The sequence below is a fragment of the Oryza sativa genome, chromosome 1, assembly GCF_034140825.1.
Source record: "Oryza sativa Japonica Group chromosome 1, ASM3414082v1".
NCBI classification, from domain to species: domain Eukaryota; kingdom Viridiplantae; phylum Streptophyta; class Magnoliopsida; order Poales; family Poaceae; genus Oryza; species Oryza sativa.
In genome coordinates this window covers 8,035,196-8,050,238 of record NC_089035.1, presented here as the reverse complement: position 1 = coordinate 8,050,238, position 15,043 = coordinate 8,035,196, and the positions used below count along the sequence as shown (strand labels likewise).

General features: G+C 47.9%; 2 protein-coding genes across 2 annotated transcripts; one reads left to right on the top strand and one right to left on the bottom strand.

Moving 5' to 3' along the window:
- Positions 1 to 6,556: 6,556 nt before the first annotated feature.
- On the bottom strand, positions 6,557 to 7,755 carry LOC4326754 (uncharacterized). Its single transcript, XM_066306933.1, has 2 exons — positions 6,894 to 7,755; positions 6,557 to 6,789 (listed from the first exon to the last, which is right to left on the bottom strand). Exons 1-2 carry the CDS (start codon positions 7,684 to 7,686, stop codon positions 6,728 to 6,730), a joined length of 855 nt encoding a protein of 284 aa, XP_066163030.1. The 5' UTR covers positions 7,687 to 7,755; the 3' UTR covers positions 6,557 to 6,727.
- A 5,831-nt stretch (positions 7,756 to 13,586) lies between these two features.
- On the top strand, positions 13,587 to 14,782 carry LOC107275445 (uncharacterized). Its single transcript, XM_015781664.3, has one exon. The coding sequence runs from the start codon at positions 13,634 to 13,636 to the stop codon at positions 14,780 to 14,782; it is 1,149 nt and encodes a 382-aa protein (XP_015637150.1). The 5' UTR covers positions 13,587 to 13,633.
- The last annotated feature ends 261 nt before the right edge of the window (positions 14,783 to 15,043 follow it).

Here is a 15,043-nt window from a genome sequence, read left to right as displayed (position 1 = left end):
CCAGCTGCCGACGATGTACCACTCCTCTCGCCACGTCCGCGCTTGGGAGCTGCCACATTCGATCTGCCGCGGAGAGGATGATGAGACAGATGGTACGTACGCTGCGCTGTTCTTCACTTCTTTGCTCTATCTCATCGCTGCATGCTGATGTGCTTTGTCCATTTGTGCTATTCATGTTTGAGTTATTTTGATGCTGGGCATGGTCTGCACATCTCATTTGGCCGGTTCATGATTAATCCTGCCATCCTGCACACCAGAGGGTGCATCTAATCTAGCAGATACAGATTTGCACTGTATAGTTCTTTTGACATTGTAAATTAATGGGAATCGATCAAGGACTATATGTGAATTTGCATGTTTAGTACCTTCTACATTTTAGTAGTTACAATGTTGTAATGCTGTATTTTGATCATGTATCTGTATGTCATTTAACACTACGGAATACTGATAGAATATATTCCATAACAGCAACTTCGTTTGTTTGTATTAATGACCCTGAAGTCTGAAAATCACTGAGTATAATATAGACATATATTTACTAGTGCAAGTACTGTTGCAATTTAGCTTCTGGAAAAAAAATACATAAGCTAAGTTCCTATCAAGTTATTGAACAGAGGTTTACCATTTTATGACTAACTAGAATTGCTTGTGTTAATTTGCAGAATCTGACGGATGAGCTCGACTTGAACTTTTCGAGAGACAAAGCTGATGAACTGCTGTCAACCACTGGAAGGCTCTTCATCAATCCTAGGTTCCAGGAACTGAGGAATGCCACTGCTTTTCCTAAGTGAGCCTCTTTCCATCCTCTTTAGATCGCCGACCACTCCAATTCACATGCACTCGCATACAAGAGAGAATTTTCTTCACTGAACCTCATGTGTGTGTTTTCTTCTTTTTCATTCATCAGGTACTTGTCATTTGTCATTGTCAAGGCTACCGACGCATATGAGGCATCGTGTCTGATGCGAGACTTCGTGTCACATGTCTCCATGGACGGTTCAAACATAGTTCCTAGAGTTTCAGGTGAAAGTATTGTATGAATAGTTCAGTGTTGAGTTTCAGATGAAAGTTTTGTTTGGAAATCTTGTTTCTTCTCCCTGCTTCCTCTGTTTGACATATCCGGGGCACTAGGCAGTTCAGAAACCAAACGCCCTGACTGATGCTGCGTAGTGTCTTTAATTAGATATCTGGCTTAACTCTCTGCTATCTTGGACAACCAGTGTTTGTTAACTGATGGATGGCTGACGACATTGTTCGTGATGGTACGCTGAGTTCTAGTTCTCGCATATTTGATGGGTGATTGTTTAGATTTCCTAACTGGTATGCGGTTGAGAAATTTTATGATATGTGAATTCATATTTTTACTATATATCACTGCCATACTTCCGTACAGAGTTTTAATACTATGTATCAGTGAATGTATGTTCAGGCTAACTCGTTTAGTTTGCTCCTGTTCCTCCGTTTGCTGAACCTGCTAGAACCATACGAATACGATGACGATTAGTATTGTACAGAACAATTAGGAGACTATTAGTTACTATCTCAGTTACAATTACAGAACGTCTGAACCACGGTTTTGAGCAGCCGCAGAATAATTCTAGCAAACTTTTGGCCCACCGTTTCATATTATAAACCGTTTAACTTTTTTTCCTAATCAAACTTTGTTAAGTTTGATAAAGCTTATAGAAAAAATTATCAGCATCTAAAATATAAATTAGTTTTATTAATTCTAACGTTGAATCAATTTTGATAATATGTTTGTTTTGTGTTGAAAATACACAAGTGTGAGGATTATTCCAACAATAAGCTGGTAATTAGTAATCCGTACAGATTGAAAGGCTACAGCGCTGCATGCATGCTTGCTCCTTTCATATGATCTTGAATATTCATACTCTGATTCATAAAACTGCATGCTAGACAGTTATCGCTGTCTAATAAGTAATAATGCAAGTGCAAAAGTATTCAAAGATCCATCTAAAAAAAAGGACGAAGTGCGAGGGACTTTTAGTACTATGATTGTGTACTGATGCTAGCACCAAGGCTGGTTTATTTCATCATGGAAACATCAACTGCATGTAGAGCATATCCTCATTTAGTTGGTGTTAGTGGCTACCATAGTTATGAAGTCTGAAAATTAGCGAATGTAATATGTACTGGTGCAACCGTATAATAGAATTAATGTACTGTTGCAACTTGCAACTGCTGGGGGTTTGAAGCTTGATTTCACGTGACAAATATAGCATTTACCTGATTTGGGTTTTTGTTAACATTTTTACAGATGACTAGTTCCTCGCAAACTATCAAATACTATAAATTAGCACCCTTTTTTTATCAACTAGCATTGCTTGTGTTAGCTTGCAGGATCAAATAAGATCGACTGTTTGAACTTTCTGTATGACAAATTGATGAAATATTGTCATAAACCACGTGTTTATGACAAACAGTTCATCGATTAATGTCTTGTTCACGGCATTCCTCAACTGTGTGTGCTGGCTGATGCGTGCTAAATCTCATATAAGATGGGGATTTGTTCGAGGTTAGAGAACCTGATTAGTGATAAACCGATAACTTGGGGCAGCCGTCCAAGCCTATTGTTACAGAGTACTACTGCTGATGGTGAGCCTGAAAAACACGGTAGTACAGTACCAACGTCTCTATTTGGAGCGGAGGCAAATGTAGCAGCCGCACAAGACGCTTGGCCTCTTCCACGGCTTGCGCGCTGCCGCGGCGCGATGTAGCGGCCGGAACGCGCGCACGGCCACTTCCGATGATTCGTTCGCGTGGGAGTAGTACTGGTACTAGTGTGCCGTGTGCCCGTGCGGCTGTGAATCGCGATCGGTGGGAAGTGCACGCGCGGTGGCTTAGCTTCACTCCATTTTTTGCCATACACGGACCGCACCACATCGTCCGTCACAAACGGCATCTGCCAACTGGCGGCCTGGCGCACCGTGCAATCTCCGGCCGCGACAAGTCGAGCATAGGAAACAAGGCAACAAGCGTAACATTCTTTTTTCTTCTCTGAAAGACTGAAACTAATCCATGGTCCCAAACAAGCGTACAATGGACTACCACGATACATCGGTGCGGTTTGGTTTGGTGAATCCTCCTCGATCCACAGCTTTGCAATGCTCTAGTTTTTAATAACCTTTTTGTCTAAAAAAAACATGAGATTAACGAAAAATTACCGTCAGAGCTTATAACCACATGGATTAGTGAAAAAAAATCACCGCACTGTAGGTGGTTAGATGGTGATAACCGTAACTAACCGGCTTGGTCAGCAAGCCAAAGTGCCAATTGCCAAACACCGGGATGCGATTAGAATTTAGAACCTTCTCGCCCCTCCGGGTTCTGGCTCCGTTAAAGCGGCAAACCAATCGAGGGGAGCAGCCCATTTCCAGTTCATCCCACCCCGCCCATCGCCGCCACCGACCACTCCAACGCCGCCGCCGCCGCCGCCGCTTCGGAAGTTCGGAGCAGCAAGAGACGCATGGAGCATAGCCCGCACCTGTTCGACGGCGCGGCGCCCAAGTTCCGGCGGGACGAGAGGATGGCGGCGCCGCCGCGGGAGGCCACGTGGGTGATCCTGGCCTGCGTCCCGAGCGTGTCCTCTTCCGACAGCGACTTCGAGGCCGGCGACCACCTTGCCTTCGACTGGCGCGACCCGCCGGGCGTCTCCCTCCTCACCTTGCGCCAGAGCGACTCTGTCCCTGTCTCCCCCGCGCCTCGGGATTTCTGCCCCGACCGCGACGACCACCCCTACGTCGTCGCCGTCGACTCCGCCGGCGGACTCCTGCTCCGCGGCGCCAGGAGGAGCGCCCACGATTTCGGCCCCGGCGTCGCGCTCGGATTCGACCCTGCACCGAGCTGCACCAACGACGGCGGCTACATCCTCTGCCACGCTACGCTCCGCATGGCCTACCTCTACCCGCCCTGCTCCGACGAGTACCGGCTCCTCTGCGCCGGGAACGTCGGCATGATCCGCAGAACGGCGGATCGCGACCACCCGATCCGCTTGTTGGCCGAGCTCCAGATAGAGTCCGGCAATGGCATCCACCGCGCCACCCTACTACGCTACTCCCATGAGCTCGGAGGGTGGGCTTCAACAAAGGTCAACTACCCGCCAGGCCGCCGGTCGTGGTGCGGCGACGGCGTCATCGTCCACGCCGGGATGCTCTGGTGGGTGGACCTCTCCTTCGGCCTCCTCACCTGCGACGTGTTCGCCGCGAAGCCAGACATGCGCTTCGTGCCGCTCCCTGAGGGATGCAAGCTACCGTACTCCAGCGACGCGGACCACGCCAAGCACCGGTGCGTGAACGTGAGCGACGGCGAGCTGGCGTTCGTGCAGATCCACGACTACGACACCGCCGCCGGCCGCGGCGCGCCATCGACGATCATGATCAGCATGTGGACGCTGCAGCAGTCTGATGCGGGGGAGGAGTCGGTTTGGTCGCTCCGCCACCGGGTGCGCGTCGACGAGATCTGGGACCACGTGACATACCGGAAGACCATGATGCCGCGGCGCGTTCCGGTGCTCGCGCTCCTCCACCCCAAGGAGCTCGGCGTGGTGTTCTTCTTCCAGATCACCTCGCGGAACTCGTGGATGTTCGCCGTCGACCTGGTCACCAGAATCGTGCTCGAGTGCAAGAAGTACAAGATGCCCCAGCTGCCGACGATGTACCACTCCTCTCGCCACGTCCGCGCTTGGGAGCTGCCACATTCGATCTGCCGCGGAGAGGATGATGAGACAGATGGTACGTACGCTGCGCTGTTCTTCACTTCTTTGCTCTGTCTCATCGCTGCATGCTGATGTGCTTTGTCCATTTGTGCTATTCATGTTTGAGTTATTTTGATGCTGGGCATGGTCTGCACATCTCATTTGGCCGGTTCATGATTAATCCTGCACACCAGAGGGTGCATCTAATCTAGCAGATACAGATTTGCACTGTATAGTTCTTTTGACATTGTAAATTAATGGGAATCGATCAAGGACTATATGTGAATTTGCATGTTTAGTACCTTCTACATTTTAGTAGTTACAATGTTGTAGTAATGCTGTATGTTGGCCATGTATCTGTATGTCATTTAACACTACGGAATACTTATAGAATATATTCCATAACAGCAACTTCGTTTGTTTGTATTAATGACCCTGAAGTCTGAAAATCACTGAGTATAATATAGACATATATTTACTGGTGCATGTACTGTTGCATCTTTAGCTTCTGGAAAAAAATACATAAGCTAAGTTCCTATCAAGTTATTGAACACAGGTTTACCATTTTTTGACTAACTAGAATTGCTTGTGTTAATTTGCAGAATCTGACGGATGAGCTTGACTTGAACTTTTCGAGTGACAAAGCTGACGAACTGCTGTCAACCACTGGAAGGCTCTTCATCAATCCAAGGTTCCAGGAACTGAGGAATGCCACTGCTTTTCCTAAGTGAGCCTCTTTCCATCCTCTTTGGATCGCCGACCACTTCAATTCACATGCACTCGCATACAAGAGAGAATTTTCTTCACTGAACCTCATGTGTGTGTTATCTTCTTTTTCATTCATCAGGTACTTGTCATTTGTCATTGTCAAGGCTACTGACGCATATGAGGCATTGTGTCTGATGCGAAACTTCGTGTCACATGTCTCCATGGACGGTTCAAACATAGTTCCTCGAGTTTCAGCTGAAAGTATTGTATGAATAGTTCAGTGTTGAGTTTCAGATGAAAGTTTTGTTTGGAAATCTTGTTTCTTCTCCCTGCTTCCTCTGTTTGACATATCCACGGTACTAGGCAGTTGAGAAACCAAACACCCTGACTGATGTTGGACAGTGTCTTTAATTAGATATCTGGCTTAACTCTCTGCTATCTTACACAACCAGTGTTTGTTAATTGGTGGATGGCTGATGACATTGTTCGTGATGGTACACTGAGTTCTAATTCTCGTATATTCGATGGATGATTGTTTACATTTCCGAACTAGCACGTGGTTGAGAATTTAAATTTTGGATCTGTGAATTCTTATCTTTACTATCACTGCTATACGTGCGTACAGAGTTTTAATACTGTGTATCAGTGAATAAATGTTCAGGCTAACTCTTCAGTTTTAGTTTGCTCTGCTCCTCCTTTTGCTGAACCTGCTAGAACCATACAATGACGATTAGTATAGTACAGAACAATTAGGATCAATTAGTTATCTCAGTTACCAATTACAGAACGTCCGAACCACGGTTTAGAGCAGCCAAAGAACAATTCTAGCAAATTTTTGAGACATAGAAAAGAACAATTGTACCTTAACATAATAGTAAAACACAACATTGATCCTATTTTCTTGATATTGCAAAATTAATTGTACATTCGCAACGTAATACCATGGAACAACAATGTACATTGTACACGTAGGGACCTAAGGATCTTATGCTTGGTTGAAATGTACGAGTTAGAAAACCAACTAGTTCAAAGTTTAAGCACAAATTCTGCCACCATTGATCCTCCTAAGAAAAATGAAGCCATCAGTTATATAAACTTTTGAATTGGGATATTCAATTGCATTTCATTTGCGCAGCAGTAAAATCATTAGAAATAAATTTTAATAATATGAACACCAAGTAGATAGATACACCAATTGCTAGCTGTTATTAGATCTAAACTTGGGATTCTTTTTACACTGCACGGCCAATAGCCCAGACCATTCAATGTCACTTAGCTTCAAAGATCAAAAAACACATGGAGTCATCACGGTTGAAAGGCACCAAACAGTGTCCTTTGATCATCTTTTGCTCCTCTGTTTGCTGAAGCTGAGAGAATTACACGGCAATTAGTACTGTACAGAGAAAAAATAGTTGTCTCAAATCACAATTGCTGTTCATCATCGGCAGCCAATAACTACTTGTTGACTCACCTCTTCCCTGTTTCATTGGCTTCCTTTCCCCCGCGGGCGACGGCGTCGACAATGGCGTTGAGCTGGCCGCGGCGGCGGCCGCGGCTGCCGCTGCGGCGAACGCCAGCGCCGGCTTCTGTATTGAATTGATCTTGAGAGGCTTGTCGCTGCTCCTGTTTGCTGCGCTGTTCTTCGGGGTCGTCTTCTTGGTCAGCACGGGTGAGGGGGGCGCCGCGGCCTGCTCTTTGGCGTCCCTGGCTTCCGCCTCCAGGACGCGGCAGGCCACGTCTACCATGTCGCGCGCGCGCTTCCTGGCGGCGGCCGCCTCCCGGATCAGGCGCTCCGCCTGCTCGCGCGCCGCCGCCGCGGCACGGGCGACGGACTCGTGCGCGAGCCGCGCCGCGACGAGGAGCACGCGCTCCGCCAGCGCGTGCGGGGCACCGCTCGAGGGGGCGTAAGTGAAGGTCCTGCCCTCGGCGGCGGCGGCGCACGCTGGGCACACGAAGTAGGAAGGGTCCGTGAGGCAGGCGAGGTGGGCGGCGGCGACGGGCTCGACGCCGCAGCAGGAGCATGAGACGATGGGGTTATAGAAATCATCTTGGAAGGGCGCGTCCCCCGGGAAGACGTCAAGGCAAACGGAGCAGAAGGCGTCGCGGTGGCCGAGGAGAACGCAGGAGGAGCAGAGGCGGTAGACGCCGCCGTTGTGGCGGACACGGTGAGCCCAGACGTTGTGGCTGGAGGAGCAGCCTACGCCATCGCAGCCGCCGGGGCCGTAGGCGGCGGCGGAAGGGCACGGGACGACGGGGTTCGCCATCGCTACGACGGCGGCTCAATTCGGAGGAACTGGTGGGGAAGATTTAGGGTTTTTACTGGGAAGTAGGAATTTGAAGTTGATTGGAGAGAGAGACCAGGATTGCGAGGAAAGATCTAAAGGCCCTTAGAATAGTAAGATTCAGAAAACTTAGGATTTTGATAGAAGTATAAGTGTAAATTAGATGATTGTAAAACGTATGAAAAACATATGAATAACCGTTTGATTGAACCACGACTGTTTAATTGAATTGTAGGAAAAACGTAAAAATTGGATTAGAGAGATAGACTCAAAGAAAAATTACCTATAGGATTGAAATCCTCCAAAATTCCTATGTTTTCCTCCATATCAAAGGGTCCCTTACTTTTTTTTTACAAAAGAAAAAAGATAAAAATTGAAGAAGACAAAAAAAACTTGAAATAAACAAACCTCCCGTATTTGTATTTTTTTGGATGAAGGAAGTAGGATTATCTCATAGGCATCAACAAATCTGACATTGTGCCATTTTTATAAGTAGGTCTTGAAATACCACTTTACAAAAGTGGACTCGATAAAATATCACTCTTGACCCATAGCTACATGCTGCAATACCATCCATGAGCAAATTACCGTTGGCTTCTTACATTCCCATCCTCTTTTCCAACTCCGGTTTATCCCTTGCCGTGTGCCCACCGTGAGGACGCGCCCTTTCCCGAGCATGTCCGTCGTCGTCGCCGCCTAGCTCACCTCCAAGCATGCCCGTCATTGTTGTTAATTGCGCTGTTATTAAGCTCGGCCATCGCTATGACGGCGGCTCAATTCGGAGGAATTGGGGAAGAATTAGGGTTTTTACTTGGAAGTCGGAACTCGAAGTTGATTGGAGAGAGAGACCAGGATTGCGACGAAAGATCTAAGGGCCCCTTAGAATCGCAAGATTGAGAAAACGTAGGATTTTGATAGGAGTGTAAGTGTAAAACATAGGATTGTAAAATGCAGGAAAAACACAGGAATGGCCGTTTGATTGAACCGCAGGAAAAACACATAAATTGGATGAGAAAGATAAACTCAAAGAAAAATTACTGAGAGGTTGAAGCTCTTGCTAAATTTCCTCCAAAATCTTTACAGGATTGTCCATTCCATAGGAATTTCAAAGCATTGTATAGGATTCAATCCTTTGTTTCAAAGGCTTCATAGAAAATTTTCCTATATGATTGAAATCCTCCAAAATTTCTATATTTTTCCTCCATATCAAAGGGGCCCTTACTTTTTTTACAAAAGAAAAAAAGATAAAAATTGAAGAAGACAACAAAAAATTTGAAATAAACAAACCTCCTCTATTTGTATTTTTTGGATGAAGGAATTAGGATTGTCTCATAGGCATCAACAAATTTGACATTGTGCCATTTTCCTAAGTAGGTTTTGAAATACCAGTTCACAAAAGTGGACTCGATAAAATGTCACTATTGACCAATAGCTACTTGCTACAATACCATACATGAGCAAATTAATTACCGTTGGCTTCTTAATTACATACCCATCCTCTTTTCCAACTCCGGTTTGTCCCTTGCCGTGTGCCCACCCACGTGAGGACGCCCCTTTCCCGAGCATGTCTGTCTGTCGTCGTCGCCGCCTAGCTCACCTCCAAGCATGCCCATCATTGTTGTCAATTGCACTGTCCTTAAGCTCGACCAGCGGACGCCACAGTCGTTGCTCATGCTGTCCTCGAGCTCGAGCGTCGCCACTTTGAGATGAAGCCATCGTGCCTGAGCCGCCGATTCAACCTCCGTCGGTCGTCATCGGTTGGTGCAGCCTCCACGGCAACACATGCAGCAGCACAAGCATAACAACATATGAATACTAGCTCTGACGAGGCCATGGTGAATAAGGCTCCGACACATGAGACCACAACGCAGCAGCTCGCCCTCTCATCGCTGTCGTCGTCATCCACTCCACCCTGAGCTCGGTGACAGTGGTGGTCGAGCTCTGGAAAGCTGAGCTTGGGGATGGAGCAATTACAGGGACAACAACCACGTAAGCGGTAATCGAGCTCGGGGAAGGTAACGCATTGATAATGGACGGGCGTTGGATAGACGGTGCGATCGGGATTGGAATGCTGGAGCTTGCGCTCAAGCAGTGGTGGGAGCGAGGGAGGTCGTCCACTTAGCTGGGAACGACGCACTGGGGCTGCTGGCAACCACTACTGGCGTTGGAGAGAGGAAGAAAAGAAACGGAGGGTAATTTGGTTATAGATAGTATTCTAACGTGTAGAATTAAATGTGATATTTTAACGAATCCTATTTGCAAAGTGACATGCCAGTGAAACTCATACGTGACGATGACACGTTTCGCAGCGATTTATCACGGCCTTTTTTTTGTAAAAAAGAAACAAATTAATCCCAAAATTACCATTTCCCCTGCCCTGACAATTCTCCCCGCTTCCGCTCCCAATTCTTCATAGCATGCTCTGGGGCTCTGGGCATGTCGTGCCGCGCGGGGACGCCGGGGAGCGCGCCACCGCCGGTGCAGCCGTGGCCCGTGGGTGGTACTGGCCTGCGTGCCGCTAATGGCCTACTCAGAGGAGCACCTCCCGCCGGGAACCGACGCTTGCCTCCCGCTTGACGACCCGCCGCATCACCCCTGACGCCCACCAGCCTCGTGAACTACCCCTACATCGCCGCCGCGGCGCGGACCCCTGCGTTCGCCGCCTCCTCTGAGTGATCCATGGCCCGGCCGCGGCGGAGCCTTCCGACTCCACGGCCCTCGGACTCCGCCCCGACTTCTTCCCGGCCTAGCTACTTCCTCTGCGTGCAGCTGGCCACCGGAGGGGAGGGCGACATCGCCAAGCGCCCCGCTGCATCAAGGCGAGCGCGGGCAACAAGATGCGGTACGTGCAGATCCATGGTCCTCCGGACGAACAGGTGGTGACCATTTGGACCCTGCACGATCGAGTGCACGCACGGTGGCGGCGCGAGTACGAGGTGCCCTTTGTCGAGACCTGGGACGGCAAGAGGTACAAGAGGAGCGAAATGGAGCGCAAGGTCCCCGCGCTAGCTGGCGCTCTTGCACCCCAACGACCCCGACGTGATCTACTTCTTCCAGGGCCAACTGATGTTGGGCGGCGCGGAGGGAGGTTCTGGAGTACGAGCTCTTCGGGATGATCCACTGACCAAGACGCCAAGTGTTGGTACTCTTCCCTTCTTCGTCCGCGTTTGGGAGGTTCCACCGTCGCTTCCACGGACTGTTCCTCCAGTTCAGCATGGTGCATTTCTTCTTGCTTACTGCTGCAGTGCTGTTTTTTTTTCTGTAGAAGAATGCTAAATTGCCGAATGGTAGAGTTTTATGCAAGACCTCTGCTTAGGCAAGAGTTTTTAGCTAATAATTCACCTGGGGTTGCTTATTTCTGTGGTTACCTTTGTCCTAGTAGTGGATGCTTTCAGAAACTTTCAGATATACATAATTATAGCTACCTTGTCAGTTACTGTTGTACCGCATTTTGCCATCAGTCCAGGTCTAGACATTATATGGACTATCATCAGTTCGAGTGCTAAAGGATGCTTTACATTGCTCTCAAGGTGTGGTGGTTGTTAGTTACACATGTTTCGTGCTTAAATAATTACTCCACCCAACTGAGGCCCATGGATGTCGTAGAACAGTCTTATGGATCAAAGTTCAGATTATGTGTTTAGAGAGGGTTTTAACATGTGCTTTCAGAATTTCGTTGAACACTAGCAAAATCATTGAAATGGGCACATATATATTCATTTTTCATAGTACTAAGCATATCTCATGCATCTACAAACAGGATGCTAGATAAAATGTAGTCTCTATACTGTTCCTCTGTCCCTTCATTACTTCTTGCGTACTGTGATTGGCTGCTCTGGAATGCTGTAGCTGTAGTTTTGTAGTGATGTTTCATGAGGAAAGGTAAATCAGTACAGCTGGTCACAAATTCACAATGTCAATTTCTGCCTGAACATATACAGAATGTCGTGGCCCCATGGGTTCTGTGTATGCAGATCTTTTCTTTTTGTTATCTGTGCTGTTACCAGACAATCTCCTCAACTGAGTTGGCTTGATAGATCATCTCCTAATAGGATGCATATGAATGCATGTCTTTAGGCAAACATTTGTCCATAATACATTTAAAATCATATGACTGATCTAGGTAAATTTGCTCTGAGTATAAGCTGTGTGTTTGGCTGTTCAGTATCCGCTTTTATTTCCAAGTGTCAATCCCATATCGTTTTGAACCCAATAACATAAGAATGCTAGCTGTTGCTTGAGTGTTTAAGAACGCGCTCATTCTGAATATGCACAAAGATGTGCTGCATAACTGCTTTTGTTGTTTTGGGGGGGGGGGGGGGGGTATTAGTGTTAAGGTCAACAGTATCAAAGCTTTCTTGGCCCTTTTTATTAAGCATTGCTTTCTAAATAAGCTTCACATGTTTGCTAAAAAATGAATTCATGCTTTCAGATTTGAAACTCTTATATATGTAGCATCAGGATTTATGATGAATCATTATATTTCTTGTCCTTTCTGTTCAGAGTTCTCTCTCTGTCTTGAACTCAAAATGGACTTTATTGTTTCAAATGAGTTGTCCCTATCTACAAAATTATTAATTAGCACTGATTTTTCTGCGTTATTGATCAATGAATATTTGTCTGTGAAGTATCAAGTATCATCTGATGTTGATGAGGAAGATTGTCTATGTTTGAGAACTAAAATGAAGATCATGGACTTACGGTGAAAGGCCTAAGGATCTGCTATTCTGCTCCATCTGACTACGCCTCTTCTCACTAAGGTGATTGATCCACTTATATGACCAGACGACCTTTTCATTCAACTTCAAACGGCATGTGATCTTAATTGAGAAGATTTCATAAGTACATAACTAACTTTCCTTAATTTGATCTAGGTCTTCCATTAAAAAAATGATACAGGTCAGAGACCAGTCACTGCTATGATTCGGATCTACTCCCTCCGTCTCAAAAAAAAAAAGGCAAACCCTGAGTTTCCGTGTCCAACTTTGATTGTCCGTCTTATATGAAATTTTTTTATAATTCGTATTTTCATTGTTGTTAGATGATAATACATGATTAATATTTTATGCGTGACTTGTCTTTTTAATTTTTTTTTATATTTTTTTCAAATAAGACGGACGGTCAAACATTGGGCACGGAAACCAGGTTTGTCTTTTTTTTTTGGGACGGAGAGAGTATATGCTTCTGTTGGCCAGTGCATGCAAGACAAGACATTTTTTACGGACTGAAATTTTATGGTGCTTGGAATAAATCTTGTAACATTTGTGACTTGTGGGCTGTGAATTGTGATAGAGATGACCTGGTAATCTTTGAAACGAGTTGTTAAAATACATGTTTTTAGTGGACCAATTGGTCGCTGGATGACTTACTTGTTCGTCCTATGTCCCCAGATTGGTTGTCATTCTGAACTCCGTATTTTACACTGTACATGTATATAGCAGTACTGATAATAAATGCGCTCTTCGTCCAAAACCATTAGTAGTGAAGGATTTTACAGTAAATAACTTTAAATTTCGGTATGAAACAGGTAAATATCCTGTGCCAAAAAACCATTTAAGCAGGCCTACCGCTATAGGTGCAGGATTTTACAGTAAATAATTTTAAATTTCGGTATGGATCAGGAAAATATCCTGTGCCTCACTGCCTCCTGGGCGAAAATTCATTTATACAGGGCCTGGCACTCAATACAGGGCTGACTCCGCTCGACCAGTGACGGCTTCACAAATGTGACAACCAAAACTTCTTCGCAAACGTGGCAACCAAACTTGCCGTCGATCTCCTGTTTCCCAATTTAAATAGCCAAACTCCATTTCGCTGCCCAAAATTTTCAAACACCAAACCCCCAAATCGATACCGTCATAGCAGCTATACTCGCCTAGCTACCACCACCGCAACCATCTCTCCGCCTCCGGCCATTGCCGAACTGCAAATGGCGAGGCTGCAGGAGGAGAGGGCGGCGGAGGAGATGCAGATGAGGGAGGCGGCGAAGGGGTGGTGGGTGATCCTCGTCTCCGTCCCGCACGTTGCCCACGACGAGTTCCACTTTCCTCCGGGCACCGAGCTCCGGTTAAACTTCGGCGCCCCTCCGTTCGCCTCCCGCATCACCGTGCCCCGCCGCATCGCCCCGGACCGCAAGGCCATCGACAACTACCCCTACCTCGCCGCCGCCGACGAACGCCACGGCCGCCTCCTCCTCTACGCCACCCAGGGACCCGACCCGGAGCCGCGCCCCGCCCTCGACGCGTTCTACCTCAGGCCGCTCGGCGTGCACCACGGCTTCGCCAAGGCCTACTTCATCTGCGACACGACCACCCGCGAGGCCAGCCGCCTCCCTGACCCCGACCACCCGTTCGCCATCCTCTATCCAGGCAACGTCGGCCTCCTCTGCTACTCCATCAGCTTCTACGTCGCCGAGCTCCAGCCCGCTCCCGCGTCCGGCACCGCCACCCTCCTCCTGTACCGCTCCGATTCCGACGCCTGGGTCGACGAGGAGCTCAGCTACCCGCCGCACGACCGGCCGTGGGGCGGCAACGGCATGGTCTCACACCAGGACAGGCTCTGGTGGGTGGACCTCTCCTATGGCCTCCTCACCTGCGACGTCGTCTACGGCGACGACCCCCCGGACCTGCACTACGTACCGCTCCCGCAGGACAGCGAGCTGCCCGCCGGCACGCCGGACCTCGAGAAGCGCCGCTGCGTCGGGGTGAGCGCCGGCCGTCTGCGGTACGTGCAGATCGACGACGAGCCCGACGGCGACCCGATCGTCAGGATGTGGACGCTGCTCGATGAAGATGCCGGGGAGTGGGGCTTCGACTGCGCGGCGAGCTTCGTGGCGATCTGGGACGACGAGGCCTACAAGGCGACCAAGCTGCCGCGGCAGGTCCCCGCGGTGGCGCTCATCCACCCCACGGGCCCCGGCGACGTGGTCTACTTCTTCCTGCGCTCCCGGATCTTCGCCGTGGACGTGCGCGCGCGCAGGCTCCTCGAGTGGCGGTTCTTCGAGATGCTCCACCCGCCGATGCGCTACCATTCGTCCCAGTTCGTCCGTGCCTGGAACCTGCCAACTTTGTTCCAGTGAGATTTTGGTATGCATTTAGACTTTTAGTAACTGCATAACCTTGCCTGATGTTGGTGTGGATGCTAACAGTGTGGCAGTCAGTGAGCAATGTTGATTTTGTACTGATAATGAGTTGCCATGTTTTAACCTGACAAGATAGCATGCATACCAAAATCCTTGTTCATTAGTAGTAGTGCAGCACTACTAATTGTAATCTGTGGTACAAGTATACTACTTCATGCATCATGGGATTACTCCACCTGTTGTTTCTTCATTTCTGGA